This window comes from Chlorocebus sabaeus, chromosome 2 (genome assembly GCF_047675955.1).
Source record: "Chlorocebus sabaeus isolate Y175 chromosome 2, mChlSab1.0.hap1, whole genome shotgun sequence".
Classification (NCBI taxonomy): Eukaryota; Metazoa; Chordata; class Mammalia; order Primates; family Cercopithecidae; genus Chlorocebus; species Chlorocebus sabaeus.
Window position 1 is genome coordinate 36,710,404 of NC_132905.1, and position 27,948 is coordinate 36,738,351.

Sequence of the window (27,948 nt, forward strand, 5' to 3'; positions counted from 1 at the left end):
AAAAAAAAGACAGGGTCGGGAGGCAGAGGTTGCAATGAGCCAAGATCGCACCATTGCACTCCAGCTTAGGCGACAAGCGTGAAACTCCATCTCAAAAAAAAAAAAAAAAAAGACAGGGTCTCGCTCTGCCACCCAGGCTGGAGTACAGTGGTGTGATCATGGCTCTCTGCAGCCTTGAACACCTGGGCTCAAGCTATCCTGCCACCTCAGCTTCCTGAGTAGCTGGGAGCACAAGTGAGTGCCACCATGCCTGGCTAATTTTTTAAAAATTTGTTTTGTAGAGACAGGGGCCTCACTATGTTGCCCAGGCTGGTCTTGAATGCCTGGCCTTAAATGATGCTCCTGCCTTGGCCTCCCAAAGCACTGGGTTTACAGGCATGACCACTACCCACAACCAGAACATTTCTCAAATGTGATTGGTTGATCTCCTGCATCCATCCCTGGAGTGCTTGTTTAAAATGCAGATCCCTGGACCCTCCCCCAACCTAGAGAGTCAGAAGATCTGGGCTCCTGCATCTTAACAAGCTCCCTGGGTGATGCTGCTGGGCCTCCAAGTTGGAGAACCTCTGTATTTGAAGAAATTCGGACTCCTTGGGGACTCAAATCTTATTTCAGCTCTTCTCTGGACCAGTTTGACTTTAGCCTAGATGTAAAATTGGTATAAATTTTACATGCCTGTGATGCCAGGATGCACTCACAGGGGAGGGAGGGCTTTAGCAGAGGTCAGAATCTAAGCCACCACTACAGTTGTACCAGATCCATGGAGAAAGACACCCAGGCCTCATTTCCTCATTGTTCTCTCTTCCCTTACCTGGTTTTATGGTTCTTCATAGCACTGAGCACCACCGGGCAGTGTATTTTATGTTTTTTTGAGTTTCATAAGGCCAAGGACTATGTTTTATTTATAACTGTTCCCCCAGTTCCTAGAACAGTGCCTGGTACACAGGGGTGCTCAATAAATGTTTGTGGAATGATTGAATAAAAGTTGTTCCTGTACAGATTCCACCTGCCTAGAGCAAAGCCAGGACACTGATTGGGATGAACACATAGCACATGCCAGACATGGCTCTGAGTGCTTTACCTGCATCATCTCACTTCATATGTGACAGCCAAATGGCCCCCAGTGGCCTTCACCAGTTCACACCTTTGAACAGTTTCATCCTATCCTGAGCTGGGCTGACCAGTGTAATTAATAGGATATTGTGAAATGAGAAAGTATGACTTTTAAGATTAGGTCATAAAATACGTTATGGTTTCTGCTTTGCTTTTCTGGATCATCTGCTCTGGGGAGAGCCAGCTGCCATGTTGTGAGGACACTCAATTACCCCTGTGGAAACGTACACGTGGTGAGGAACGTAGGCATTCTGCAAATAACCAGCACCACCCAGGCACATGAGAGAGCTTTCTGGAGTCGATCCTCCAGCCCCAGTCAAGCCTTCAGATGACTGCAGCCCCAGCCAACATCTTAACTACAACTTCATGAGAGACCCTGAGTCAGAACCATCTATGTAGCTGCTCCCCAGCTCCTACCCCACAGAAACTGTGTAACAGCATACATGTTTATTGCTGTTTTAAGCTGTTAATTTTGGGAAATTTGCTATGTATCAATAATTAATAACTTGTACAGATTCTCACAACAGCCTATGTGGGAGGAGCCATTATAATCACCATTGTACAGAGAAAGAAACTGAGGCCCAGATGGGGGAATCTTTGTCCAGGGTCACAGAGATAGTGAACTGTAGCACTGAGATTGGAACCCAAGTTTGAATGACTAGAGTCTACCCACTGAGGTGAAGGGTGTTCAACTTGAATGCCAGCTCTTCCCCTGAAGGGCCAAGGCTGAGACCAGAAAACCTGAAACAATATAGCTGCCCCCAATATAAATATGTGCAGGTCACTCAGGGCTGATGGTACATGACCATAATAAATCAGCAGGGTCATTAGGAGAAAGCAAGACAATAGGAGTGAAAACGGACAGAAACAGATATGCCCAGAGTTTGCATATCAGTATTATCAGATGCAGATTACAAAACAAAATGTTGGCCAGGTGTGGTGGCTCATGCCTGTAATCCCAACCCTTTGCGGGGCCGAGGCACATGGATCACCTGAGGTCGGGAGTTCAAGACCAGCCTGGCCAACATGGTGAAACCCAGTCTCTACCAAAAATACAAAAAATTAGCCAGGAGTGGTGGCAGATGCCTGTAATCCCAGCTACTCAGGAGGCTGAGGCAGGAGAATCAGGAGGCGGAGGTTACAGTGAGCCAAGATCGTGCCATTTGCACTTCAGCCTGGGCAACAAGAGTGAAACGCCATCATACACACACGCATACACAAAAATTAAATTTAAAAGATGGGCTAAACAGCAAATTAGACATGGCTAAAGAGGGAGACAGAAATCAGACACCAATCACAGATTCAAGAAACTCCATAAATTTCACACATAGACACATCATAGTAAAAATGCAAAAAAACCCCCAAATATTAAAAAAAAAATTCTTAAAAGCACTCAGAGGAAAAGAATCAGAGATTCTAAGAACAAAAAACAAAACAAACAAACAAACAAAATCCCAAAACAACAACAAAAAACAAAAAATACCCAGTACTACCACATGGATAAACCTCAAAAACATTATGTCAAGAAAAACCCCAATGTTATGCCAAGTGAAAGAAGCCAGTCACAAAGGTTCACATATTGTCAAAGCCTAATTTTCTTTTGGTCTCACTCTGTCACCCAGGCTGCAGTGCAGTGGGGCAATCACTGCTCTACAGGTGCACACCATCACACTTGGCTAATTTTTATATTTTTTGTAGAGATGGAGTTTCACCATGTTGCCCAGGCTGGTCTTGAATCCTGGGCTCAAGCGATCCACTCGGCTTGGCCTCCCCAAGTGCTGGGATTACTGGCACGAGCCACTGTGGCCCATCAGTAAGATCTAATTTCTATAAAATATCAAGAAGAGGAAAGTCTATAGAGACATAAAGTATATTAGTGCTGTCAGTTGGAGGATGGGGAAGAGGCAATGTCTGCTAATGAGTACAGGTCTATTTTGGGGTGATAAAAATTTTCTTTCTTTCTTTCTCTCTCTCTCTCTCTCTTTTTCTTTTCTTATGGAATCTCACTCTATCACGCAGGCTGGAGTATAATGGTGCGATCTCAGCTCACTGCAACCTCTGCCTCCTGGGTTCAAGCAATTCTCATGTCTCAGGCTCCACAGTAGCTAGGATTACAGATGCCCACCACCACACCTGGCTAATTTTTGCATTTTTAGTAGAGACAGGGTTTCACCATGTTGGGCAGGCTGGTCTCAAACTCCTGACCTCAAGTGATCTGCCCGCCTCAGCCTCCCAAAGTGCTGGGATTGCAGGTGTGAGCCACCATGCCCAGCCAAAAATGTTCTAAAATTTGATTGTGGTGATGGGTACACAATTCTGTAAATGTTACTAAAAACTATTAAATTGTATATTTTAAGTGGGCGGATTTTATGGCATATAAATTATATCTCAATAAAGTTATTTATAAAAAGAACAGCAGTTAGATTGACAGGTGATGATGTCTCAACAGCAACCATTTCCCAGCATTTTGGGAGGCCAAGGTGGGCAGATCTCTTGGGCCCACCACGAGTTCAAGACCAGCCTGGGGACCATGACCAAACCCTGTCTCTACAAAAATTAGCCAAGTGTGGTGGCACGTGCCCGTGGTTGCAGCCACTCGGGAAGCTGAGCCCAGGAGTTGGAGGCTATAGTGAGCCATGATTACGCCACTGCACTTCAGCCTGAGCAACACGAGTGAAACTCTGTCTCAAAAAAAATAAAAAATAAAAAATAAAAGCTTGCCCCAGGCCATTCAAATGTACAGCCAAAGTTGAAAAACATTGTCTTAAGAGATGCGTTTCAGGTAAAAGAAAAATTATCACAGATAGGCCTGGCGGCGCGGTGGCGCATGCCTGTAATCCCAGCACTTTGGGAGGCCGAGCCAGGCGGATCACGAGGTCAGGAGATCGAGACCATCCTGGCTAGCACGATGAAATCCCATCTCTACTAAAAATACACAAAATCAGCCAGGCCTGGTGGCGGGCGCCCGTAGTCCCAGCTACTCGGGAGGCTGAGGCAGGAGAATGGCATGAACCCGGGAGGCGGAGTTTGCAGTGAGCCGAGATCATGCCACTGCACTCTGGCCTGGGCGACAGAGCAAAACTCTTGTCTCAAAAAAAAAAAAAAAAAAGAAACAAGAAAAAAAGAAAGAAAAATTATCCCAGATGAAGATCAGGTTCATTCCTTCATTCAACATATGGAGCCTCCGTTACGTGTTTGGAACTGTGCTAGACACCAGAACACAGCAGTGAGCAAAACAAACCAAAGTCCCTGCCCTCTAGGAGGGGAAAACAGACCCAGAAAAACAGAAATAAGTAAAATATGCTTCGTTAGACACTAATAGATGCTGAGAAGAAAAAAAAAATGAAGCCAGGAAGGCGGATGTGAAATGCTGGATACATGTGTGTCTGTGAAATTTCAGATGGAGTAGCTAGGGAAGATTTTTGGGTAAAGACCAAAATAAAGGGAAGGAGCGAGCCATGCAGATGTTTGGGTTATGGCAGGTGCAAAGACCCTAAGGCGGGAGTGTGTCTGACTTACTCCAGGACCCAGCAGGTCAATGGGACTTGAGTGGAGTGAGGCAAGGGCAGGTTAGTCAGCTACGAAGACAGAGATCTGGAGGCAGTTTGCAAGCCCTGGGGAAGATCTCGGCTGTTGCTTTAAGCGAGATGGGAGTACTTGAGTCGGGGAGTGGCCTGAGTTTGATTTACATTTTTAACAGGACTCTCCGGCAGCTGGGTGGAAATGGACAGAAGAGGGCAAAAAGAGAAGCAAGGAGGCCCAGGAGGAGGCTGATTCAGGACCCCTGAGACGATGGAGCACTGATGGAGCTGGAGCGGGATGGGGCCGGAGGAGGTGAGGGATGAGAGTCTGCAAGTGGAGCCCACAGCATCTGCTGATCGATGGGACGAGGAGCGGGAGAAAAATTAAAGCAGGCGAATGCAAACTTCACCAATAGCTCAACGAAAAGACAGACGGTGACCGCTGAGAGGCAGCGTCGGACCTGGGTAAGGGCGGGTTCCTGAGCCTGCCAGGCCTGGATTCAAACCTCGGCTGAGTGGCCTTGGACAGGTCATCAACAAACAGAGCCTTCGTTTATTCATTTGCAAACGGAGCCAAGGACCGGGCCTGCCCCGTGGTATGCCTGAGGCTTGGGTGAGCAGGCGCCGGGCTCGCAGGGGGCGCTCCTAACCCGGCCCCGGCAGCTCGACGCTGTGGATCTAGCCGCCTTCCAGCCCCGGCTCCAGCTCCTGCTCAGGTTCCTGCTACTGCCCCCGGTCCCCGGCCCCGGGCCCCGCGCCCCGCCCACCCCGCCTCTCGGCCCCGCCCCCTCCCGCTGCTCCGCGGCGCAGCCGGCAAGGTGAGCTCGGTGGGGGTCCGGGGGTCCGCGGTCAGCCCCGGAGGACAGGGTGGGGTCGCCCCAAACAGGAGCGCTGGGAGCGCTGGAACCCCGCGCTCGGCGTCCGCCGCCGCCGGGTGGCCGGGCAGTGGAGGTCCCGGATGAGGCGACAATTTTTCCGGCCCCCCTCCCAGTCCCGCCCCACTTCCGGGGCCGCCACTTTCACTTTCTCTTCCGCCGAAGCCGCTCCGCTTGCGAAGAACTGGGGCCTCCTGGGAGGAGAGAGGGCTTTGCGTTGAAACCCAGGACGCCAGGAGTGCTCCCGCAAGTGGGGGTCCTCCGGGACTTGGAACGCCCTGGCTGGGCGGTGTCCGGGCGTCCTTTCCCCGCTTCTCCCCACCTCGGCTGGTCCCGTTTCTTCTTGCGCCCAGTGCGGACTTGTCTCGGCGCCCGCTGCCCTCTCACCGCCCCACTCGGGATCCCGGCCTGGTCACCAGGCAGTGTGATGCTTCCCGATTGCCGCGGGGACAGCGAGGCACAGACAGAACTTGGGCCGCGCCGGAGGCCACACGGCCTGGCTGAGTTGCTCCTGGTCTCCCGCCTCTCCCAGGCGACCCGGGGGTAGCATTTCCCAGGAGGCACGGTCCCCCGCAGGGGGATGGGCGCAGCCACACCAGATGGACGAGAAGACCAAGAAAGGTGGGCAGAGGCTGGAGGTGGCTGGGGAACTTCCGGTGGGAAGTGGGCCCCGCCGGACCTGGCCTTGCCTGCCTGGAAGGACCTTGGAGAGGGGGCTTTAGCCTGCCCTCCCTCTGCCCCCCTCCCCATCAGTTTCCTCCTTTAGTACCTGCTGGCTTCCAGAGCCATCTTGGGGCCCTGAGAACTCCTTGGGCCGGCTCTGTGCTGAGATGGGGCTTGGGGACTCGCAGAGGACACAGGGCATTGAACTTGGAGACCTCCTGGGCTGGTGGGATACAGACCTCAGGTTGACCTGAGTAGCAGGGGTCCTTGCCTTTTCTCTTGCCCCCTGCACCTAGGGTTGTAGAACAGAAGTCAGTCACTGCCTTGCTGGAAACCTTCCCATGCCCCTCTGTGTTCTACAAACAAAACCCAGAGCCCCTGGGTGACCCACAGGACATCTCAGTCACCCCGCCATGCTCACTCTACTGGAGCCCCACTGGCTTCTTTCGGTTCTCATCCAACCATTTCTTGGCCAAGGCCCTTACTCTTCCTTCCACCTGGACCACTCTTCCCCACTGGGGCTTGACACGTGCAGCTTCCTTCAGGTCTCACCTTCAGTGTTACTCCCTCCCAGAAGCCTTCCCTGGTCTCCTTAACCTGTTTATTTTCCTGCCAGCAAGGATCACAATCTGACTTTTTTTTTTTTTTTTCTTGTTAAACTTGTTCATTGTCTCCCCACTGGGCAGGGAGATCCATAAGGAGAGGGACCCTGTTTATAAATCTCTGTGAGATTCCAGTTCCTGGGACAGTGGGTGGCACACAGTAGGAGCTCAATAACTGCTTATTGGATAAATGAATAGAAGTATGAGGGACCCTGGGAATATGAAGGACAAACAGAACCAAATGAGCCTAGAGTGAGGAGGAGTGGGGAATATCAAAGAACCCCTCCCAGAGAAAGGGACTTTTAGTCTGGGTGCTGAAGGATATGTAGGAGTTCACCAGGAAGACAGAGAAAGCAGCACACACAAAGGATCATCTCCTTTCCTACCCCATTACGCCCACCTCCTGAAAATAAAACCCTGTGCTAACTGGCTCCTGCTGTACTGGCTTTCAGCAGAGGAAATGGCCCTGAGCCTCACCCGAGCAGTGGCAGGTGGGGATGAACAGGTGGCAATGAAGTGTGCCATCTGGCTGGCAGAGCAACGGGTGCCCCTGAGTGTGCAACTGAAGCCTGAGGTCTCCCCAACGCAGGACATCAGGTGAGGAGTGCATGGCTGGCCTGAACCCTAGGGACAGCAGGACAGGACATTCTTGCGTGTAAAACAGTTCTTCCTAATGGCAGGTTCTGGCTTCAGGAGGGCTGGCTTCTAACCCTAGTTATGTCATTAATCAACTGTGAAATATAGGGCAGGTCACTTCACCTCTCAGTGTGTCCTCATGTTAAAAATCAGACCATATCATAGGGTTGTTAGGAGGTGTACTGTATTAGGATGACCGTAACAGTAGCTATCTCATAGGGTTGTTAGGAGGTGTACTGTATGTTAGTCCTTACACAACAGAAGAAAACAGAACAGTGATGTAAACAAATTTATGGCAGGGAGTCCAGATAGGGGGGTTCTGCTCCCCACAGTCCTCAGAGGCTCATGTTGCTTCTCTCACTGTTCTGCCCTTCATTCCCAGATTCCTCATGGTGCAAAATGGCCATTCCAGCTCCATCCAGCCATCACATCACAGGAGGAAGGGAAGAAAGGCACCCCTCCACATTCCTCTAAAGAGCATAGCTCAAAAGCTGTACACACTTCTTCCATTAATTCCTATGGACCAGAACTGATTTGTACAGCTACAGTTCAACTTGAGGGAAGACTGTATAGTCAGGATATTCAACTAGAATTCAGGGGTTTGCTTGGTAAGGGAAGGGAAGAGAATGGATACTGTCAGTCTCTGCTCCAGGAGACTTAAACTCAATGCTGAAACACTTTGCACAGTGCCTGGCGTGTGTTATGCACTCAATAAACATTAGTGTCTATGGTTCTTTTTTGACTGCTTTTTCATTACTGGATAGTAAGGCAATAGTTTTATGGTTTCTGATTTTCAGTTTTCATGGTAGGTCCCATTTGATTTTTCTTAAAACAGTTTTATTTATTTATCCATACAGTTCAACCATTTAAAGTATACAGTTCAATGGCTTTTAGTATATTCAAGTTTGTGCAACCATTACCACAATCAATTTTAGAACATTTTCATCATCCTGTAAAGAAACCTGGTACTCATTAGCAGTCAGTCTCCATCTCTCTACCTTTTCCCTAACTCCCCAACCTTAGGCAACCACTAATCTACTTTTTATCTCTAGGGATCTCCCTTCTCTGGAAATTTCATATAAGTTGAATCATACAACATATGGCCTTTTGTGTCTGGCTTCTTTCACTTAGGATCATGTTTTCTAGATTCATCCATGTTGTAGCATGTATAACAACTTCATTTCCCTTTTTTTGACATGAGGTCTCACTCTGTTGTCCAAGTTGAAGTGCAGTGGTGCCATCATCTCTCACTACAGCCTCAACTTCCTGGGTTCAAGCAGTCCTGCCTTGGCCTCCCAGGTAGCTGGGACTACTGGCGTGTACCATCACACCCAGCTAATTTTTTAAGAATTTGTAGAGATAAGGTCTTGCTGTGTTGTCTAGGCTGGTCTTGAACTTCTGGCCCAAGCAGTCTTCCCACCTCAGCCTCTCAGAGTGCTAGGATTACAGGTGTGAGCCACCATGCCCAGCCAGAACCTTATTCCTTTTTATTGCCAAATAATAATCTATTGTGTGGACATACCTCATTATCATTACTGATTAAATCAGTTGATGGACATTTGGGTGTTTCTATTTTTTGGCTATTATAAACAATGCTGCCATGAACATTTGTGTCCAACTTTTTGCGTGGACATGTTTTCATTTCTCTTGGGTACATACTAGGAGTGGAATTGCTGGGTCATACAGTAACTCTATGTTTAACCTTTTAAAGAAATGCCAGACAGTTTTCCAAAGTGGCTACACTGTTTTACATTCCCACCAGCATATATGAGGGTTCTAGTTTCTCCACATCCTCTCTAAGACTTGTTATTTATCTATTTTATTATAGTCATCCTAGTAAATTTGAAGAGGTATCTCATTGTGGTTTTGATTTGCAATTTCCTAACCATTTGATGACAAATGATGTTGAGCATCTTCATGTGCTTATTTGCCATTTGCATATTTTCTTTTGAGGTTTGCCTATTCAGGTCTTTTGCCCATTTTAAAATTGGGTTTATCTTTTTTTTTTTTTTTTTTTTTGAGATGGAGTCTCACTGTATTGCCCAGGCAGGAGTGCAATGGTGCAATCTCAGCTCACTGAACCTCCGCCTCCCAGGTTCAAATGATTCTCCTGCCCCAGCCTCCTGAGTAGCTGGACTACAGGTGCCTACCACCACACCAGCTAATTTTTGTATTTTTAGTAGAGATGGAGTCTCACTGTGTTGGCCAGGCTGGTCTTGAACTCCTGAAGCCTCAGGTGATCCACCCACCTTGGCCTCCCAAAGTGCTGGGATTACAGGCATGAGCCACCACACCCAGCTGGATTTATGTTTTTATTATTGAGTTGTAGGAATACTTTATTCATCTGAGATAGAAGTGCCTTATCAGCTGCATGATTTGCAAAAATTCTCTCTCATTCTGTGGGTTGTCTTCTCACTTTGTTGATAGTGTCCTTTGAAGCACAAAAGTTTTAAATTTAGATGATGTCCAGGTCGTCTATGTTTTATTTTGTTGTTTGTGCTTTTGGTGTCATATCTAAGAAATCATTGCCTCATCCAAGGTAATGAAGATTTACCTCTATATTTTCTCCTAAATATTTTATGGTTTCAGCTCTTACATTTAGGTCTTTGGTCCATTTTGATTTAATTTTTATATATGGTGTGAGGTAAGGGTCCAACTTCATTCTTTTGCATGTGGATATTGAGTTTTGCCGGCACTATTTGTTAAAAAGACTATTTTCCCGTGTTTAATCATCTTAACCCTTTTTGAAAATTAATTGACCATAAATATGAGTGCTTATTTCTGGACTCTCATTTCTATACCATTGAACTATTATATACATCTGCCCTTATGCCAGTACCACACTGTTCTGATTACTGTAACTTCATAGTATTTGAAATCAGGAAATGGAAGTTCTCCAGCTTTTGTTCTTTTTCAATATTGTTTTGGTTATTGCAAGTCTCGAATTTCCATATAAATTTTAGGATTAGCTTGTCTCGTTCTGCAAAAAAGAAAAAAAAAATGGGATTTTGGTAGGGATTTCATTGAATCTGTAGATCATTGGCCACTTGATTTTAACCAAAATATTGGTATATCTACTTTTTGAAATGGTTGATTGAGACAGTACCTGTGTACTCCTTGCTATGAAAAATGAGGAAGTTAACATACTCATCTTCCACCTTTGCTTTTCATGACTTTTTTTGTTGAAGTATCATTGTGGACATTTTCCCAGTTGACTTCCACTTGATCCCCTGAATTAACTAACTGGCACTGGCGTTTCCTCTGTACAATGTACAATGTCAGCCACCATCTTGCTATTAAAGTGTGGCCCCTGGACCACAACATGGGGGGAATCTCAGGTCCCACCTCAGACTTGCTGGATCAGAACCTGAGTTTTGAGAGGCTGTGGGCAACCAGCACCTCTCAGACCTGCTGTTGGGTTCTCATCGATGGACCCTATGCTTCCTAGCAAATGATACCTGTTGTATGTGTTATTGGTAATAACATAGTTTACTTAGCTGTTACATTAATTAATAAAACATGAGCACTGAAAGAGTCATTTCTGTGAAAAGCTGATTGCTTTAAAAAGACAAGAGACAAATCACACAGACACATACACACACACACACACACACACACACACACAGATTAACACTTTTGGGTGAGACAGTAGTAAGGAAATACAGTAAAAATCCAGAAGGGCTCTGTGCTCTGATGCTTCAGGAGTGTGTCTAAGTTCTTGCTCACTTTAAAGAAGCCGCTACTAGAAATATATAGATCATGATTATGGATGTGATTCATACAAAAAAAAAGAAAAATCCATGGGAAACTCCAGTCAGCAGGTATAAACGCATGCTGGGCATGGCGGCTCAGCACTTTGGGAGGCAACATAGTGAGAACTTGTCTCTACAAAAAATGAAAACATTAGCCAGGTTGGGTGGCACACGCCTATAGTCCCAGCTACTTGAGAGGCTGAGGCCAGAGGATTATTAGATCTCAGGTGGTTGAGGTTGCAGTGAGCCATGATCATGCCTGAGTGACAAGGTGAAACCCTGTCTCAAAGAAAGAAAGAGAGAAAAGCTGTTGGCTGTACACCTAGAGACTGGCCAGTGAATATGCATTTATAGCATGTAAGTTAAAATTAAGTGTTTAAGCTTTGACTGCAGCTGTTTTTGTGATTCTCTGCTGTTCACCAGCGATCTTGATGTGACATTGAATGAGAGAGCTCCAGCTGTATTTTTTTGTTGATAGTGTTAAGATTATAGCTTTTAAAAATTTTGTTTTCTAACATAATTAAGGCTTTTATGCTTTGCCTCTAGGTTGATTCTAAAAGTGCAATACTACTAGAAAGGATTTATAGTATTTTGATTATGGAAATATTATTCACTATAGAATAACTAGCGCAGCTGAAACCATATGCACTTTTATGTTTCAAAACCCTTATTGCTGGAAGAACATTTTGGGGTTAAGATCCAGTCCTTTTCATGTTTTACTTTTCTTCTATTCTCCTGTATGAGACTCATCTATTTTTGTTTTTCAAGAACTTTTCATGTGGAAAATGTGGTACATTTTTAGTTTTTGCATGTTTAAAAATTTCTAGGCTGGGCGCGGTAGCTCACGCCTGTAATCTCAGCACTTTGGGAGGCCGAGGCGGGCGGATCACGAGGTCAGGAGATTGAGACCATCCTGGCTAACATGGTGAAACCCCGTCTCTAAAAATACAAAAAATTAGCTGGGCGTGGTGGCGGGCACCTGTAGTCCCAGCTACTGGGGAGGCTGAGGCAGGAGAATGGCGTAAACCCGGGAGGCAGAGCTTGCAGTGAGTGGAGATCGCGCCACTGCACTCCAGCCTGGGCGACAGAGCGAGACTCCTCAAAAAAAAAAAATTCTGTATTTTGCTCTCAATTCATTGACAGTCGACTGGGTATTCAAATTGTTTACCTGAAGAATTTTAAGAACATTTTCTGGACTACTTTTAAACAAATTTCAGATATTATTTTATCCTTAAATCTTTAGTATGTGTCTTCAAAAAATTAGGACTTGGCCGGGCACGGTGGATCATGCTTGTAATCCTAGCACTGTGGGAGGCTGAGGCAGGTGGATTGCTTGAATCCAGGAGTTCAGAACCAGCCTGGGCAACATAGTGAAACCTTATCTCTACAAAATATTAGCCGGACATGGTGGTGCGCCCCTCTAGTCCCAGCTACCCGGGAGGCTGAGGTGGGAGGGTCACTGCAGTCCAGGAGATTGAAGCTGCAGTGAGCCAAGATCATGCCATTACACTCCAGCCTGGGTGACAGAAGCGAAACCCTGTCTCAAAAAAAACAAAAACAAACAAACAAAAAACATCAATATTATTATCACACCTTAGAAAAGGAATAAGAATTCCTTAAAATCCCCTAATGCACTGTTTATATTCAAATTTTCCTATTTCATTAGTGCTTTTTACAGTTTGTTTTCTTCAAATCAAGAGCCAAACAAGATCTACACATAGCATTTCTTAATATGTCTTAAGTCTCTTTTATTCTTCTCTATTTTTATGCCACTAGTTTTTTTTAAGAAACCTGGTCCTTTGACCTCTAGAATTTTCCCCATATTCTGGATCTATCCATTACCTCTTCATGGTATGTATTAGGCCACTCTAGCATTGTTACAAAGAAATATCTGAGACTGGGTAATTTACAAAGAAAAGAGGTTTGGCGGGGCGCGGTGGCTCACGCCTGTAATCCCAGCAGTTTGGGAGGCCAAGGTGGGCGGATCATGAGGTCAGGAGATGGAGACCATCCTGGCTAACATGGTGAAACCCGTCTCTACGAAAAATACAAAAAATTAGCCGGGCGTGGCGGCGGGCGCCTGTAGTCCTAGCCACTGGGGAGGCTGAGGCAGGAGAATGGCGTGAACCTGGGAAGTGGAGTTTGCAGTTAGCCAAGATCGCGCCACTGCACTCCAGCCTGGGCGACAGAGCAAAACTCCGTCTCAGAAAAAAAAAAAAAAGGAAAAGAGGTATAATTGACTCAGTTCTGCAGGTTGCATAGGAAGCATGGTCCTGACATTTGCTTGGCTTCTAGGGAGGCCTCAGTGAGCTTTTACTGAAGCGGGAGCAGGCACTTCACATGGTGAGAGAGGGAGAAAGAGAGAGAGTTGCGGGGGAGGTGCCACACTTTACAAAAGCCAGATCTCACGAGGACTCACTGGGGCGAGAAGTCACTACGGTCAGAGCGGCTCCAGGCTGTGAGGGAGCTGTGCCTATGACACAAACATCTCCCACCAGGCCTCACCTTCAACACTGAGGATTACAGTTCAAGATAAGATTTGGTCGGGGACAAATACCCAGACTGTCATGGTGTCATTTACTATCTCCCATTTTTCCTGTAACTGGTAGTTAGAGATAAAGGTTCAGGTAGTCAGCAGTCACTTTTTTTTTTTTTTCCTTTTTTTTTTTTTAAGACAGAGTTTCACTCTGTCGTCCAGGCTAGAGTGCAGTGGTGCAATCTCGGCTCACGGCAAACTCCGCCTCCCGGGTTCATGCCATTCTCCTGCCTCAGTCTCCCAAGTAGCTGGGACTACAGGCGCCCACCACAGCGCCCAGCTAATTTTTTTTTTTTTTTTTTTTTGTATTTTTAGTAGAAACAGGGTTTCACTGTGTTAACCAGGATGGTCTTGATCTCCTGACCTTGTGATCCACCCACCTCAGCCTCCCAAAGTGCTGGGATTCAGCAGTCACTTTTAATGTGCAGGACTCTTTCTCATTTTTTGGTTACTTCATGCCTTTTCTTGCTTTCTGAATGCAATGTTTTCCCAAATCTCTCTGAAGACTTCACTGTTGCTTATTGTTCTATACCCTAAATGATCTCAGTTTGCTTTGGGGTCAGTTCTGCTTTTTCATCTTCTCATGCTTTTGATTTTTCAAAAATGTTGGAGGATCCTCGAGAAAGTTAAAACCACTTTCTCTGGAATAATACCATGTGGATTTAAATCCTGCCTCTGGCTGAACACAGTGGCTTACTCCTGTAATCTCACTTCAGGAGGCCAAGGCAGGAGGATCACTTGAGGCTAAGAGTTCGAGACCAGCTTTGGCAACACAGTGACACCCTGTCTCTACAAAAACTTAAAAAATTAGCCATGGGGTCATGAGCCTGTGGTCCCAGCTACTTAGGAGGCTGAGATGGGAAGATCCCTTGACCCCAGGAGGTTGACGCTGCAGTGAGCCAAGGTAGCACTACTGCACTCCAGCCTGGGCCACAGAAAGAGAGCCTGTGTCTTAAAAGTAAATCAATACATACAAATGAATCCTGCCTCTAACAGTTAGTTGCTTAGTTTGGCAGAGTCACTGTAACCTATCTCTGCCTCACATTTTTATCTGTAAAACAGGGATACAGCAGTACCTGCCTGATGGGTTCATTGAGAGGATTAAATGAGTTAATACACATTCAGTGCATTGAATAGTCTTAGCATATAGTAAACAACAACTTTTGGTGGTTTGACTAAGGAGCAGGGGAGAGAAGATAGAAAAGGTTGGAGAGGTCAGGGAGGTGCCAGCTCATGGAGGCCCTCGTGTGCTGCCATGAGTTGATTCTAAGAGTAGCATGGAGCCATTGGAGGGGCCTAACTGGTGGGTTCTAATAAAGGAGGAAGCATGGGTGGGGGCCTACCCCAGACTGGGGGTTGTGTGTGTGTATGTGCATGGCCACGCGCCTGTGTGCAAATACATACATGTCTGTAGCCGGTGGCTGAGGCTGGACCCCTGGCCAGAGCCCATGCTGAGCCCCTGCTGTTCTCTGCAGGCTGTGGGTGCGCGTGGAAGATGCTCAGATGCACACTGTCACCATCTGGCTCACAGTGCGCCCTGATATGACAGTGGCATCCCTCAAAGACATGGTGAGTGAGGAGGCTGAGGGCGACACTGGGGTGGAGGCTCTCCCTTTCGCTCCTGCTTCCTCTCTCTCCTCTGGCCCTGCCTTCCCACTCTCTCTCTCGGTGCCCCCACCAGGTTTTTCTGGACTATGGCTTCCCACCAGTCTTGCAGCAGTGGGTGATTGGGCAGCGGCTGGCACGAGACCAGGAGACCCTGCACTCCCATGGGGTGCGGCAGAATGGGGACAGTGCCTACCTCTATCTGCTATCAGCCCGCAACACCTCCCTCAACCCTCAGGAGCTGCAGCGGGAGCGGCAGCTGCGGATGCTGGAAGGTGAGGCTCTGCCCGGAGCACCGTGGGACCCAGCAGGGGCCCTGGACTCACTGAGAGTGTAGGGCAAGCAGGGGCAGAGCCCCTGGGTTTTTAGTCAGGGGCTCACCCAGAGGACCCTATCCAAGTGGGGAAGAGAGGACCTAAGACACATGGGAGGGAGCATTTCAGGGACCCATCATGACAACAGCTGGCATGGGGACGGGTGGATTCCATCCAGGCTCTGGCATGCCCAGCTGTGTGACCTTGGGCAAGGTTAGTCCTATCTGCTGCCCAGTTTGCTAAAATCATAAACTGGGTATGACGGTGATGATAACTAGTGTTTATTCTTAATTTTTAACTTGTGAAATGTTTCAGACCTACAGAAAAGTTGCCAAATTTTACAAAGTAGTATATAAAGAATTCCCATGTGCCTTTCATGTGGGTTTTACCATATTTGCTTTCTTTTATCATTCTCTTTCTATATAAAATTATTTTATTTTCTGAACCATTTTGAGAGTAAGTTGCAGCCATGATGTCTCTTTCCCCTAAATAATTCAGTGTGCATTCCCTTGAAAAGAAAGGTCATTTTTTTACATTACTAGGCATAGCAATCCAACTCAGGAAACTAACACTGATACAGTACTGGTATCTGGTATCTAATCTACAGATCTTACTCAGATTTTACCAGTTGTCCCACTATTATCATTTATAGCAAAGACTTGGCATTCAACTGTCATGTCTCAATCCCTTTCAAAGAGTCTAGGCCAGTTTCTTTTTTGTGGCGGGGGTGGGGGCTGATGTGTCCTCGGGAATGGAGTGAGCCACTGTTTTGACAGGACCGCCTCAGCGGTGCTCTTGTGTCCCACTTGGTGAATCCTTCAGGAGGCACAGAAAGGCAGGTGTTATGTTAGATTTTGAAGCTCAGAGGACACAGAAGCATTTGCGGGTGGAATAGGGACCCTGACCCTGGAGGAGCCAGGATGCCCATTTGGCCAGATGGAAGCTGGAGATGCCCCCAGGGAGGAGGGAGAGGATAGGGGGAGGGTCTGCCTGGCTGGCTCAGGGAGACCCACCCCCATGGGTGTGGACCAAGCGGGCCACGTGGAACCACCACCCCTTAACCCTTCTCCACAGATCTGGGCTTCAAGGACCTCACGCTGCAGCCACGGGGCCCTCTGGAACCAGGTCCCCCAAAGCCCAGGGTCCCCCAGCAACCCGGATGGGGGCAGCCAGATGCAGTGCCCGAGCCCCCACCGGTAAGCTGTCCCTGACCACACCTCCCTGGCCTCAGTATCCTCTTCTGTGCCCCTCCCTTGCCCTACCCTGTCCAGTCCGGCTCACAGCCCGCTTTGCTCCCAGGTGGGCTGGCAGTGCCCCGGGTGCACCTTCATCAACAAGCCTACACGGCCTGGCTGTGAGATGTGCTGCCGGGCACGTCCCGAGGCCTACCAGGTCCCCGCCTCATACCAGCCCGACGAGGAGGAGCAAGCACGCCTGGCGGGCGAGGAGGAGGCGCTGCGTCAGTACCAGCAGGTGGGTGCGGAAGTCCCTGGACAGACACCTGCAGACCGCACGGGGGAGGTGTAGGCCAGGAAGGGAGACACCTGTGCATTGCCGCTCCTCCCCATTACTGCCTTGCCCCTCCCAACCACGCTGCTGGCAGTGACCCTGCACCTGGCTGTGACCTGCCCTCTCTCAAAGGTCACCCTGTGGCTGAGACCCACTCCCTGGCTGTGACGCACATCCAGGTTCACATGCCTCACTCCCACGTGAGCTGTGGCTCCATCCCTAGCTTTGACACACCACACAAGTATGGCTGGCTATGACCCCAGCATCCTAGCCATGACCACACCTCAGCTCGGACCTCACCCTCACCTGCCTGTGACCTAATCCTACTCCACCTCCCTGTGACCTCACCCTGGACTCTCCTACTCCTGACCTCATCCCTCTCAGGCTTGGCCCACCCTTGACTTCCTGAGAGCCTGGCCTGGCCCCTCACTGCTCCCTAGGGGGATGACCCCCAACCCTAGTCTTGCGCCTTAGCCCTCCCCCGCCCCCATCATGACACACACACTAATGACACAGACACTGACCCCCGAGTGCTCCCCATTCTGATCTCACCCCTGGCCCACCTGCATTCCCCTTGGACCCGGTGCTACCCCTGGCCACCCCACTCCTGTTCTCGTCTCAGCCTTGCTCTGCTCCCCGGCTTTGTCACTTCCCCACCCCTGACCTTGAGCTGGCTCCACCAGCCCTGGCCCAGGCCCTGCCCTGCTACCTGACTCACCACTCAGACCCTGGCCCCCTTCCTTTCCCTGCTGCCACTGCTCCCTCTCCTGATGCCTTCCCTGGCTACCTGGCCCGCCTCCCCTCCCTTGGCTTCCCCATGGTCTGCCTGGCCTCTCTCCCAGCCCCGCCCCTACCAACCTTCCTGCTCCTGACCACCCCTGCCCACCCCCATCCCGGATCCCCGATCCCCGATCCCGACTGGCTCCCAGCTTTGCCTCTTGCTGGTCTGACCCAGCCCTGACCACGCCCTCCGGTCCTTCCCCCTTCGTGGTCTGACCCGCCCCTGAGGCCCTGACCCACCCCGTGGCCCCGCCCCGTGTGCCCAGCGGAAGCAGCAGCAGCAGGAGGGGAACTACCTGCAGCACGTCCAGCTGGACCAGAGGAGCCTGGTGCTGAACACCGAGCCCGCCGAGTGCCCCGTGTGCTACTCGGTGCTGGCGCCCGGCGAGGCCGTGGTGCTGCGTGAGTGTCTGCACACCTTCTGCAGGTGCGGCCCCCAATCCCACCCCCGGCAATGCAGCTTTATTAAAGCCGCCAGTTACGCAGGGCTGGACGTGGGTGGGGCCCTGTGCTCTGATACCTCATTGGACGCCTGCGAAAACCTACGAGGTAGGCTCCGTCTCCCCATTTTGCAGATGAGGAACCTGAGGTACGGAGAGGCCAAGCAGCTTACCCAAGGCCACATGGCTCGTAAGAGAAGCAGCCTAGACATGAACGCAGGCATGAGTGGAGAGCCTCCCTTCCCCTCTACCTTTCACCGCCCAGGCTCCTGCAGCCACGCTGCTCTGAGCCTCGCTGTGGGCATCTGCCAGTTTCTGAGTCTCCTGTCATGGCCCTTCCACCCCTGAATGTGGGGAACACAGACCCACTCACCACAGCAGACCCTTGTGGAGCAGTCCCTGGGTGACAGGCTCCATGCCTGCCTCCTGGAGCTTACATTCCAGCAGAGAGGCTGATGTGAATTGGATAATCACTGGTTGATGTCCTTGTGAATTATGTCAAATGCTACATACAGTACGTTAAGAGACAACAGGAGTCCTTCCTGGAAAGGGTGGTCTGGAAGCTTCCAAGGAGGTAGCTCCAGAGCAGGGACTGGAAGTCCTGCTGTAGGTGTGGGCCTGGCGTGTTGGAGGAGGCTAAGGAGGTCTCTTGGTGGCTGGAGCAGAGGGGTGAAGGGGGTAATCAAAGAGCAGGATAGAGAGGTGTTGGGTTTTGTTCTGGGTGGGATGGGGGTCACTGGGGAGACATGGCTGCTGTTCTGAGATAGACTTTAGGGACCAGATGGATGCAGGGAGCCCAGTGAGGAGGCTCCTGGAGTCGCCCAGGCAGGGGATGTGGGGCCTGGACCAGAGAATTAGAGCGGCCGTATGGAGACAGGATTGGAGGCCTTGGTGATGGGTTGGTGAGAGGGATGGGAAGGAGGGGGATATTGAGGAGAAGCCCACCTGGGGTGACTGAGTGAGGCCCCTGGGGTCAGCCCTTGCCATGTGAGGGGTGGAGTCACCAGTGGATCGGGTTCCTATGATCCTAACTCTTCTCCCCTCCCCTCCCCTAGGGAGTGCCTGCAGGGCACCATCCGCAACAGCCAGGAGGCGGAGGTCTCCTGCCCCTTCATTGACAACACCTACTCGTGCTCGGGCAAGCTGCTGGAGAGGGAGATCAAAGCGGTAAGGCCTTGGGGTGGGAGACATACCCCAGTCCTAAGGAACTGGGCCCGGAGCAGGCAGGTAGGGACTGGCTCAGGCAGCAGGCATCTTTTCTTTCTTTTTCTTTTCTTTTTTTTTTTTTTTTTTTGGAGATGGGGGTCTCCCTATGTGGTCCAAGCTGGTCTCAAACTCCTGGGCTTAAGCGATCATCCATCCTTGGCCCTCCAGACATTTTTCAAGAGATTTGTCTATGTGGGGTGCTGAGACCCCAAGCAGAGAAAGAATTGAGGGGAGTAGCTAGTCAAGAAACCACATCTATGAAGGAAAGACAGCAGAGTTGTTAAGAGTCAGGGACTCGGCTAGGCGTGGCAGCTCACACCTGTAATCCCAGCACTTTGGGAGGCCAAGGTGGGCAGATTGCTTGAACTCAGGAGCTCCAGACCAGCCTGGGCAACATGGCAAAACCCTGTCTCTCCAAAAAATATTCAAAAAATAGCCAGTCGTGGGGGCATGCGCCTGTAGTCCTAGCTACTTGGGCGGGGGTCAGGAGTGAGTGGGCTGAGGTGGGAGGATTGCTTGAGCCTGGGAGGTCAAGGTTACGGTGAGCTGTGATTGTGCCACTACACTCCAGCCTGGGCAACAGAGTGAGACCTTGCCTCAAAAAAAGAAAAAAAAATAGTCGGGGAACTCTGGAGTCTGGTGGCCTGGATATGTGACCACAAGTCAGATATTTAACCTCTCTATGCCTCTATCTCATCTCTGTTAGAGTCAGAGTTACAGCTTCTATTTCCAGGATTACAAAGATTATGGCAGAGCATATGTGTATAGAATTTAGAGTAGTGCGGCCAGGCACAGTGGCTCATTCCTGTAATCCCAGCGCTTTGGGAGGCCAAGATGGGTAGATCACCTGAGGTCGGGAATTCGAGACCAGCCTGACTAACATGGAGAAACCCCATCTCTACTAAAAATACAAAATTAGCCGGGTATGGTGGCACATGCCTGTAATCCCAGCTACTCCAGAGGCTGAGGCAGGGGAATCGCTTGATCCCAGAAGGTGGAGGTTGCAGTGAGCTGAGATTGCGCCATTGCACTCCAGCCTGGGCAACCAGAGCGAAACTCTGTCTCAAAAAATATATATGTATTTAGAGTAGTGCTTGTCACATGGTAAGCCTTTGTTGTTGTTAGCACTTACTGTGTAACAAATCACTGCAGGCTCAAAACAACAGTCATTTATTTAGCTCATAAATCTGCAAGTTGAGTTGGCCGTCTGTATCTGTGGGTACCACACTGGGGAATTCAACAACGGTGGATAGAACATATTCTTGAGAAAACAAAAAAATTACAATAAAAACCAAATTTAAAAAACAATACAGCATAAACTGTTTATATAACATTTATGTTATATTAGGTATTATAAGTAATCTACAGATGATTTAGAGTGTATGGGAGGATGTTGGTAGGTTGTATGCAAATACTATGCCATTTTATATAAGGAGTTTGAGCATCCCTGGATTTGGGTATCTGCAGGGATCTTGGAACCAATTCTCTCTGGATACCGAGGGATGACTATAATTTGGGTTGGACTTACCCGGATGGTTCTTCTGATCTGGGCGGGGCCTCGCTGATTTCACCTGGGCCTTGCTGGTGGGTCAGCTGTTTGTTTGTTTAATTTTTATTTTTTATTTTTGAGGGTACATAGTTGGTGTATACATTTCTGGGGTACATGAAATACTTTGATACAGGCATGCAGTGCGTAGTAATCACATCATGGAGAATGGGGAAGCCATCCCCTCAAGCATTTGTCCTTTGTGTTATGGACAGTCCAGTTATGCTTTCTTAGTTATATATAAAATGTACAATTAAATTATTGACTATAGTCTGTCCGTTGTGCTATCAAATACCAGTTCTTACTCTATTTTTTTGTACCAATTTACCATCCCCACTCCCTTCCCACGCCCCACTACCCTTCGCTGCTTCTGGTAACCATCCTTTTACTGTCTTCGATAGTTCAGTTGTTTTGATTTTTAGCACCTGCAAATAAGTGAGAACATGTAATGTTTGTCTGTCTGTGCCTGGCTTATTTCATTTAACATAATGACCTCCAGTTCCTCCATGTTGCTGTAAACGACAGAATTGCATTCTTTTTTTATGGCTGAGTAGTACTCCATTGTGTATATGTACCACTTTTTTTTTATAGGATACTAGTTTAATCATGTCTTTCCCAACATTGCTTATTATTTATGTTCCTTTCTTTATTGTGAGAAAGTAGACATAACATTTACCATTTTAACCAGTTTTTAAGTGTACAGTTCAGTGGCATTAAGTACATTCACACTGTTGTGTGACCATTACCACCATCCACCACCAAAACTTTTGGAAATTCCCCCCACTTTCTTTTTACTTTTCTTTTCCTTTTTTTTTTTTTTTTTTTTTTTTTTCCAGCTAGGATTTCATTCTGTCACCCAGGTTGGAGTGCAGTGCATCAGTCATGGCTCACTGCAGTCTTAACCTTCTGGGCTCAAGCGGTCCTCACAACCCAGCCTCCCAAGTAGCTGGGACTACAGGTGTGAGCACCACACCTGCTTTTTTTTTTTTTTTTTTTAATTTTTTTGTAGAGATGAGGTCTCACTGTATTTCTCAGGCTGATCTTAAATTCTTGGCCTCAAGGAATCCTCCTGCCTTGATTGACCTCCCAAAGTGCTGGGATTACAGGTATATGCCACCACGCCTGGCCTAAAATCCACTTTTTGAATGGAGTTTTTCAACACTATGAGGATCACATGAAGGAAAAAGCCTGGCCTGGGTTGGAGTTTATGGGCTGGGGGCTTTCTGGAAGGTATGTGGTGGTCAAGGGTCATATGTCAGGTGTTCTGAATCCTGAGCAACAAGGACGTGGTCTGTTGGCAGCTCCTGACCCCTGAGGATTACCAGCGATTTCTAGACCTGAGCATCTCCATTGCTGAAAACCGCAGTGCCTTCAGCTACCATTGCAAGACCCCAGATTGCAAGGGATGGTGCTTCTTTGAGGATGATGTCAACGAGTTCACCTGCCCTGTGTGTTTCCATGTCAACTGCCTGCTCTGCAAGGTGGGGCCAGGGACTCACCCCCCCTAGTCACTGTCATCTTGCCTGGAGCTTACCATGCTGCAGTGCGTGTTCTCCTGGGAAGGGAGCTGTGACCCTGGCCTGCTAGTCATGACTTAGAGCTGCATGTCGGTGGGAGAGTGTGGCTCGAGCCTGAACCAAGCCCTGGCCCCACAGATGGGGTCCCAGACCCGGCCCCAGATGGAGCCTCCAGCCTAGGCAGCCCTGGTCCACAATGGAGCCCTGACCCGGGACCAGTCAACCCCAGTCACAGACTGAATCCCAGTCCCACACTGAGCCCTGACCCCATCCAAGTCCATAGACTCAGCCTCTGACCAAACCTGACCCTGCACTTGTCACTTAAGGTGGTCCCATATTCAGCCCAGACCCTGAACTAAGCTCTGACCCTGGCTTCTGACTGAACCTGTCACAGACTAAGGCCCAATCCTGGCCCTATGCCACATCTCCGCCCCTGTCCTGAGCTGAGTGCTGACCCCAAACCCAGACAGCCCTGCATGGTCCTTCCCCCAGGCCTGTCCCTGCCCCTTCATCTCAAAAGTGGAAGGTGAGGAGCCGGTAAACAGGTCTGGAGCCTGCTCTCACACTCAGCCTGAGCAAGCTCAGTCTGGGGTCATTGGGCCTGTAACCCCGGGCAGGGCCTTGGCAGGGATGCGGGGTCTCACCTTAGGGGTGTAAGTGATTTCCGTGCCCATCAGAACTTAAATAAGCTGGGTGTGGCAGCATGTGCTGGTAGCCTGTGCTACTCAGGAGGCTGAGGTATATTTTGTTGTTAGCATATGTGATGACCTTGACTTCACCTCCCTGGTGCCAGTATCCTCTTCTGTAAAATGGCTTATGCTTTACGAAGTGAGGTCCTGCCAGTGACTACACCTAGAGGCATTAAGTGCCTTTGTGGACTCCTGCCCTGCGCCTCACCTCTCCCAGCTTCTTAACCCCTGAGGAGCCTTCTCACCTTGAGTGCCTCACCTGCTGCAGGCCATCCACGAGCAGATGAACTGCAAGGAGTATCAGGAGGACCTGGCCCTGCGGGCTCAGAATGATGTGGCTGCCCGGCAGACGACAGAGATGCTGAAGGTGAGGCTGGGACAGGGCCGAGGCCTAGGGATTTTAAGTTCTGGGATCCAGGTGGGGGCTGGGGGCTTCTCAGCAAGGGCTATGCTCACACATCCCTGGAGGCTCTGGTCTCCCTTCTGACTGTCACTTCCATCCAGAGATGGGACTTAGGCCAAGTTGTCATGTTGGGAAGAGCGTCTGGGTGGAGGGTGGAGACCACAGGAATGAAGAGGGGCTTGCTGGACGGAGCCTGGCCTGGCGGAGCTGCACAGGAGAGACTCCACAGCACCAGAGGGTCTCTACCTTCTCCCTGCCATGGGGAGGAGCCAGGCTGGGTGACTGCCCCAGCCCCGCCCCAAGGCCAGCGCCTGTCCCGCTCCAGGTGATGCTGCAGCAGGGCGAGGCCATGCGCTGCCCCCAGTGCCAGATCGTGGTACAGAAGAAGGACGGCTGCGACTGGATCCGCTGCACCGTCTGCCACACCGAGATCTGCTGGGTCACCAAGGGCCCACGCTGGGGCCCCGGGGTGAGTCTTCGCTCGTGGTGGTGTGGAGAGGGTGCCCTTGTGGGTTTGCCTTAGAGGAGGGCTTGGAAAACTACAGCCCATGGGCCATATCCAACCCAGCACCTGACTTTGTACAGCTCCCGAGGTAAGAGTGTTGTTTCTTTTGAAACGGAGTTTCGCTCTTGTTGCCCAGGCTGGAGTGCAATAGTGCAGTCTCGGCTCACTGCAACCTCTGCCTCTCAGGTTCAAGCGATTCTCCTGCCGCAGCCTCCCAAGTAGATGGGATTACAGGCATGCGCCACCATGCCTGGCTGATTTTGTATTTTTAGTAGAGACAGGGTTTCTCCATGTTGGTCAGGCTGGTCTCAAATTCCTGACCGCAGGTGATCCGCCTGCCTCAGCCTCCCAAAGTGCTGGGATTACAGGCGTGAGCCACCGTGCCCGGCCACAGGAATGTCCTTTACATCTTTAAATGGTTGAAAAAATACCAAAAGATGACTATCTTGTGACATGAAAATTACATGAAATCCACATTTCAGTGTCCATAGGTAAAGTGCTTTGGAGCACAGCCGTGCTCGTTCATTTACATGTTGTCTGTGGTTGCTTTTACACTGCAGAGGCAGAGGCCATATGGCTGCCCAGCCCAAAATGACCGGCCCTTTGTAGAAAAGGTTTGCCCACCCTTGCCCTAGAGGACAGCAAGTAAAGGTTCCATCTGGAGTCGGAGGTGGATTGGCCCCTGGCTCTGGCACATACCGACTGTGTGATTAGGCTGCTCACCTCTCTCAGCCCCCTTTCCTCCGTGAAATGGAGATGATAGCTGGGCTTATCTCAGGCTTGTTGTTAGAATCAAGTGGAAAAATTGCAAGAGAAGTGCTTAGAGAGTCTGTCATTTGGTGAGCACTCTTGCAAATGGTAGTAGCTGTCATTATTAGGGGTGTGCTCTGGAATTGGGAGCCTGTTGTAACATTCAGGTAGACTTTCAGACAGGTAGAGGCAGAGGAACCTGCCCTTGTGCATGCTGCCAGTATGCTGACATGTCTGGAATATGCAGAGTGGTCAGATCCTCTCCCTGGCCTGTTCCTGGATCTAGGCTTGGGTAGACTGAGTGCTGTGGGAGCCCAGAAAAGGCCTCAGTGACTCTCCATCAGGTAGCTGAGGCCGACAAGGCCATTCTTGCAGGAGGGCCTGCAGAGGCAAAGGCCCAGGTGGGAGAGTGCTCGGCTGTGGGGGCAGTCTCTGCACTGCCCTGACATTCTCTTCTCTTCCTGTCATCTTCTAGGGCCCAGGAGACACCAGCGGGGGCTGCCGCTGCAGGGTGAATGGGATTCCTTGCCACCCAAGCTGTCAGAACTGCCACTGAGCAAGTGGTGGGACCCCATGCTGACCCAGCCCCACATCCACATTCTGTTACGGGGCAGGGCTGGGCTTGGGACTTTGGCTCCAACTTCTGGCTGGGAGATGCTTTTGTGCGGAGACCAAGTCCCTGAGCTTCGTGGACGGCCTTGCTTGCTGTAGCGTTGTAGGGGCCCTGCCTGCACTGCTGTTGTCCATGGTCACATCTGCCCCAGTGCGTTTGTCCTTCCCTTGGGGCTTGCCAGCCAGACTTCTCTCCCCTGCAGCTCCCACCTCTGCCTGACCCCAGCCTTAAACACAGCCCCTGGCCAGAGGCCTTGCTGGGTGGAGCCTCTGTGTGACTCCATACTCCGCCCACCACAACACTCATCTTTCGAATACCAAGCACTCTCAGCCTCCCTGCCTTCCCCTGTCAGCTTTCCAGGGCTAACTGTTCTCTGCCTTTGTGGTTGGAGGCCCGGGGCGCTTAGAACTCTTGCTAACCTGTTCAGAGCCGGGAAGGAGACTGGGCAGTTTTGAAAGCACAGCTCCTCAGGTCCAGTTCTGCGTCTCCCTCTCTGCAGCGTTTGTAAGCTATTATAATTAAAATGGTTTTCTGGGAAAGGATGAGTGTGATGTCCTTGAGAGGAAGTGAATGTCCTGGGCTGGGATCCTACACACAGGTAGGATCCCGAGGTCTCTGGGAACTGCCTCAGAAAGTTGACTTGTCAGTCCATCGATGGTAGAATGAGACTGTGACTGAGCACTGGGACCTTTCTACCAGACGTGGACCATACGCCCAGCCTCGGGGACCAGGATGTGCTTGGGTCCCCATCAGCCAGGACAGGCGGAGTGTGCAGTATGTCAAGTCTGCAGAGAAGGATGGGCTTAGGGGCGGGAGGGGAAGTCTTGCCACTCCTGCTCCCTTTTGACCTCTCAGCAGGCATCCAGGGTTGGCAGGTCGATAGTTCAAGAAGGAACGAAGGTGCTGCGGTTGAGGGGTGAGGTCCATCCTAATTTTCACATCTCAAGCAAGACGGCACAGTATCGATTCAGCAGTATTGATTAGCACCCACTCGGTGCTGGTCAGAGGTGACTAAGACATGGTCCTGGGATGCTCATTCTGTAAGTTTTTCCTCCATTCTGTGACCCACCCTCCTTCCCCTTTTGAGATCTGGTATTTATTGTCCACGCTGTGACATCATATCATCATATCAGATGGAGGGCGCCAACCTTGCCTGAGTCCAAACCTAGCCCTGTGCGAGCCCACAGGTTAGTGTGGTCCTCTCAGAGGCTGAGTGACTTGCCCAGGTCACCCAGCTAGCCAGGGCAGGGAGCTGGGATGGGACCCCAGCCTGTACCATTCAAGTCTGCATTTTCTTCGCCAGCTCCTCCAGCAAGCCTCTTTCAGTTTCATGGTTTTCACTCGGAATCATCTTAAGGTAAAAGCAAAATAGACACATCTCAGCAAATGAAAGTTCTTAAATTGAAACAAGTCGCAGAAAAGCCTCACAACAACAAAACACATTGCAGTCCCCAAGGACAGAGCCTGTGGCAGGGCAGACCCTGGGCAATGCCTTGGGGGCTGTGCTTCAGCAGGAGGCTGCAGAAACCTCGATGTCTGCATGCAACCTGGAGGACAATTGGAGATGCACAGGCTTCGAGTCTAGGCCCAGCACTTGCCGTATCACTACTGTCCCTTACAAACAGAGATAATCAAGCTCTTGGGATGTGACTGGTAAACTTTTTCCCCACAGTAGAAAAGTTCCTAAGTAGAAGTTAGGAACTTTTGCAGAAAGAGCAAACTACAACCTAAAAATACACATTTTAGCCAGGTGTGGTGGCGCACACCTGTAGTGCCAGCTGCTTGGGAGGCTGAAACGCGAGGATCACTTGAGGCCAGGAGTTTGTGGCCAGCCGTTTGCGGCCAGCCTGGGCAACAGAGTGAAACCGTCATCTCTTAAAAAAAAAAAAAATACACATTTTTAATTAAAGGCAAAATCATTCTGATCATGTTCCTAGCCTGTCAGCTTTTTATAAAACCTCTTGTTAATACTTGACCTATAGTATTTTCTCAGACAGCCAGGGTCTAGCTGGTCTCAGTATGATTTCACACTTGTTAATAAACCCCACCTGGACAGTGCCTGTGGCTTCCTCTGCAGGCGGGGAGGCAGGTGCTATGGAAACCCCATAGAATATTAAGTTCATTCAAGTAAGTCCAGCGTGATGAAAGTCTGCCAGAGGCCTGGCTGTGAGTGACAGCAGCAGTAGTTGTACTTACAGTGGCTATGAGAACTCATTAATTATACTGCTGTAATGTCTTGTGATTTAAAAGATGTTGGAATTTGTATAGTAATGTAGAAGCCTATATTCAAATGGGCAAAAAAGTAAAAACAGGCCATTAAAGACAGAGCTATGGTTTGTGTGTGTGTGTGTTCTTTCAATTTGTAGATTTCGA

General features: G+C 49.6%; 2 protein-coding genes across 6 annotated transcripts in view; both read left to right on the top strand.

Moving 5' to 3' along the window:
• Positions 1-4,805: 4,805 nt before the first annotated feature.
• RBCK1 (RANBP2-type and C3HC4-type zinc finger containing 1) lies at positions 4,806-27,911 on the top strand. Of its 5 annotated transcripts, none has more exons than XM_073007558.1 (12): positions 4,806-5,452; positions 7,227-7,371; positions 15,174-15,267; positions 15,380-15,578; positions 16,692-16,813; positions 16,917-17,090; positions 18,173-18,333; positions 19,402-19,513; positions 22,400-22,579; positions 23,573-23,671; positions 24,033-24,176; positions 25,438-27,911. In XM_073007558.1, the coding sequence occupies exons 2-12, from the start codon at positions 7,235-7,237 to the stop codon at positions 25,516-25,518; spliced, it is 1,503 nt and encodes a 500-aa protein (XP_072863659.1). In that variant the 5' UTR covers positions 4,806-5,452; positions 7,227-7,234; the 3' UTR covers positions 25,519-27,911. The 5 variants fall into 5 exon arrangements, with proteins under 5 accessions (XP_072863659.1, XP_037849875.1, XP_072863656.1 ...); XM_073007555.1 differs by lacking the exon at positions 4,806-5,452 and adding an exon at positions 5,479-6,130; XM_073007561.1 differs by lacking the exons at positions 4,806-5,452; positions 7,227-7,371 and adding an exon at positions 5,479-6,130.
• The window catches only part of PYGB (glycogen phosphorylase B), a 47,642-nt gene continuing 46,527 nt past the window's right edge, over positions 26,834-27,948 (top strand). Inside the window, 1 exon segment of the mRNA XM_073007574.1 lies at positions 26,834-26,932. Coding sequence (XP_072863675.1) covers positions 26,906-26,932 — 27 coding nt within the window. The 5' untranslated portion in view covers positions 26,834-26,905.

Bases quoted from the DNA above. Each gene is read 5' to 3' on its own strand.
- RBCK1 (XM_073007555.1), top strand. From the start codon at position 6,109: ATGGACGAGAAGACCAAGAAAG. The intron at 7,372-15,173 runs GTGAGGAGTGCA...TGTTCTCTGCAG, and splicing joins TCCCCAACGCAGGACATCAG to GCTGTGGGTGCGCGTGGAAG. The intron at 23,672-24,032 runs GTGAGGCTGGGA...GTCCCGCTCCAG, and splicing joins AGACGACAGAGATGCTGAAG to GTGATGCTGCAGCAGGGCGA.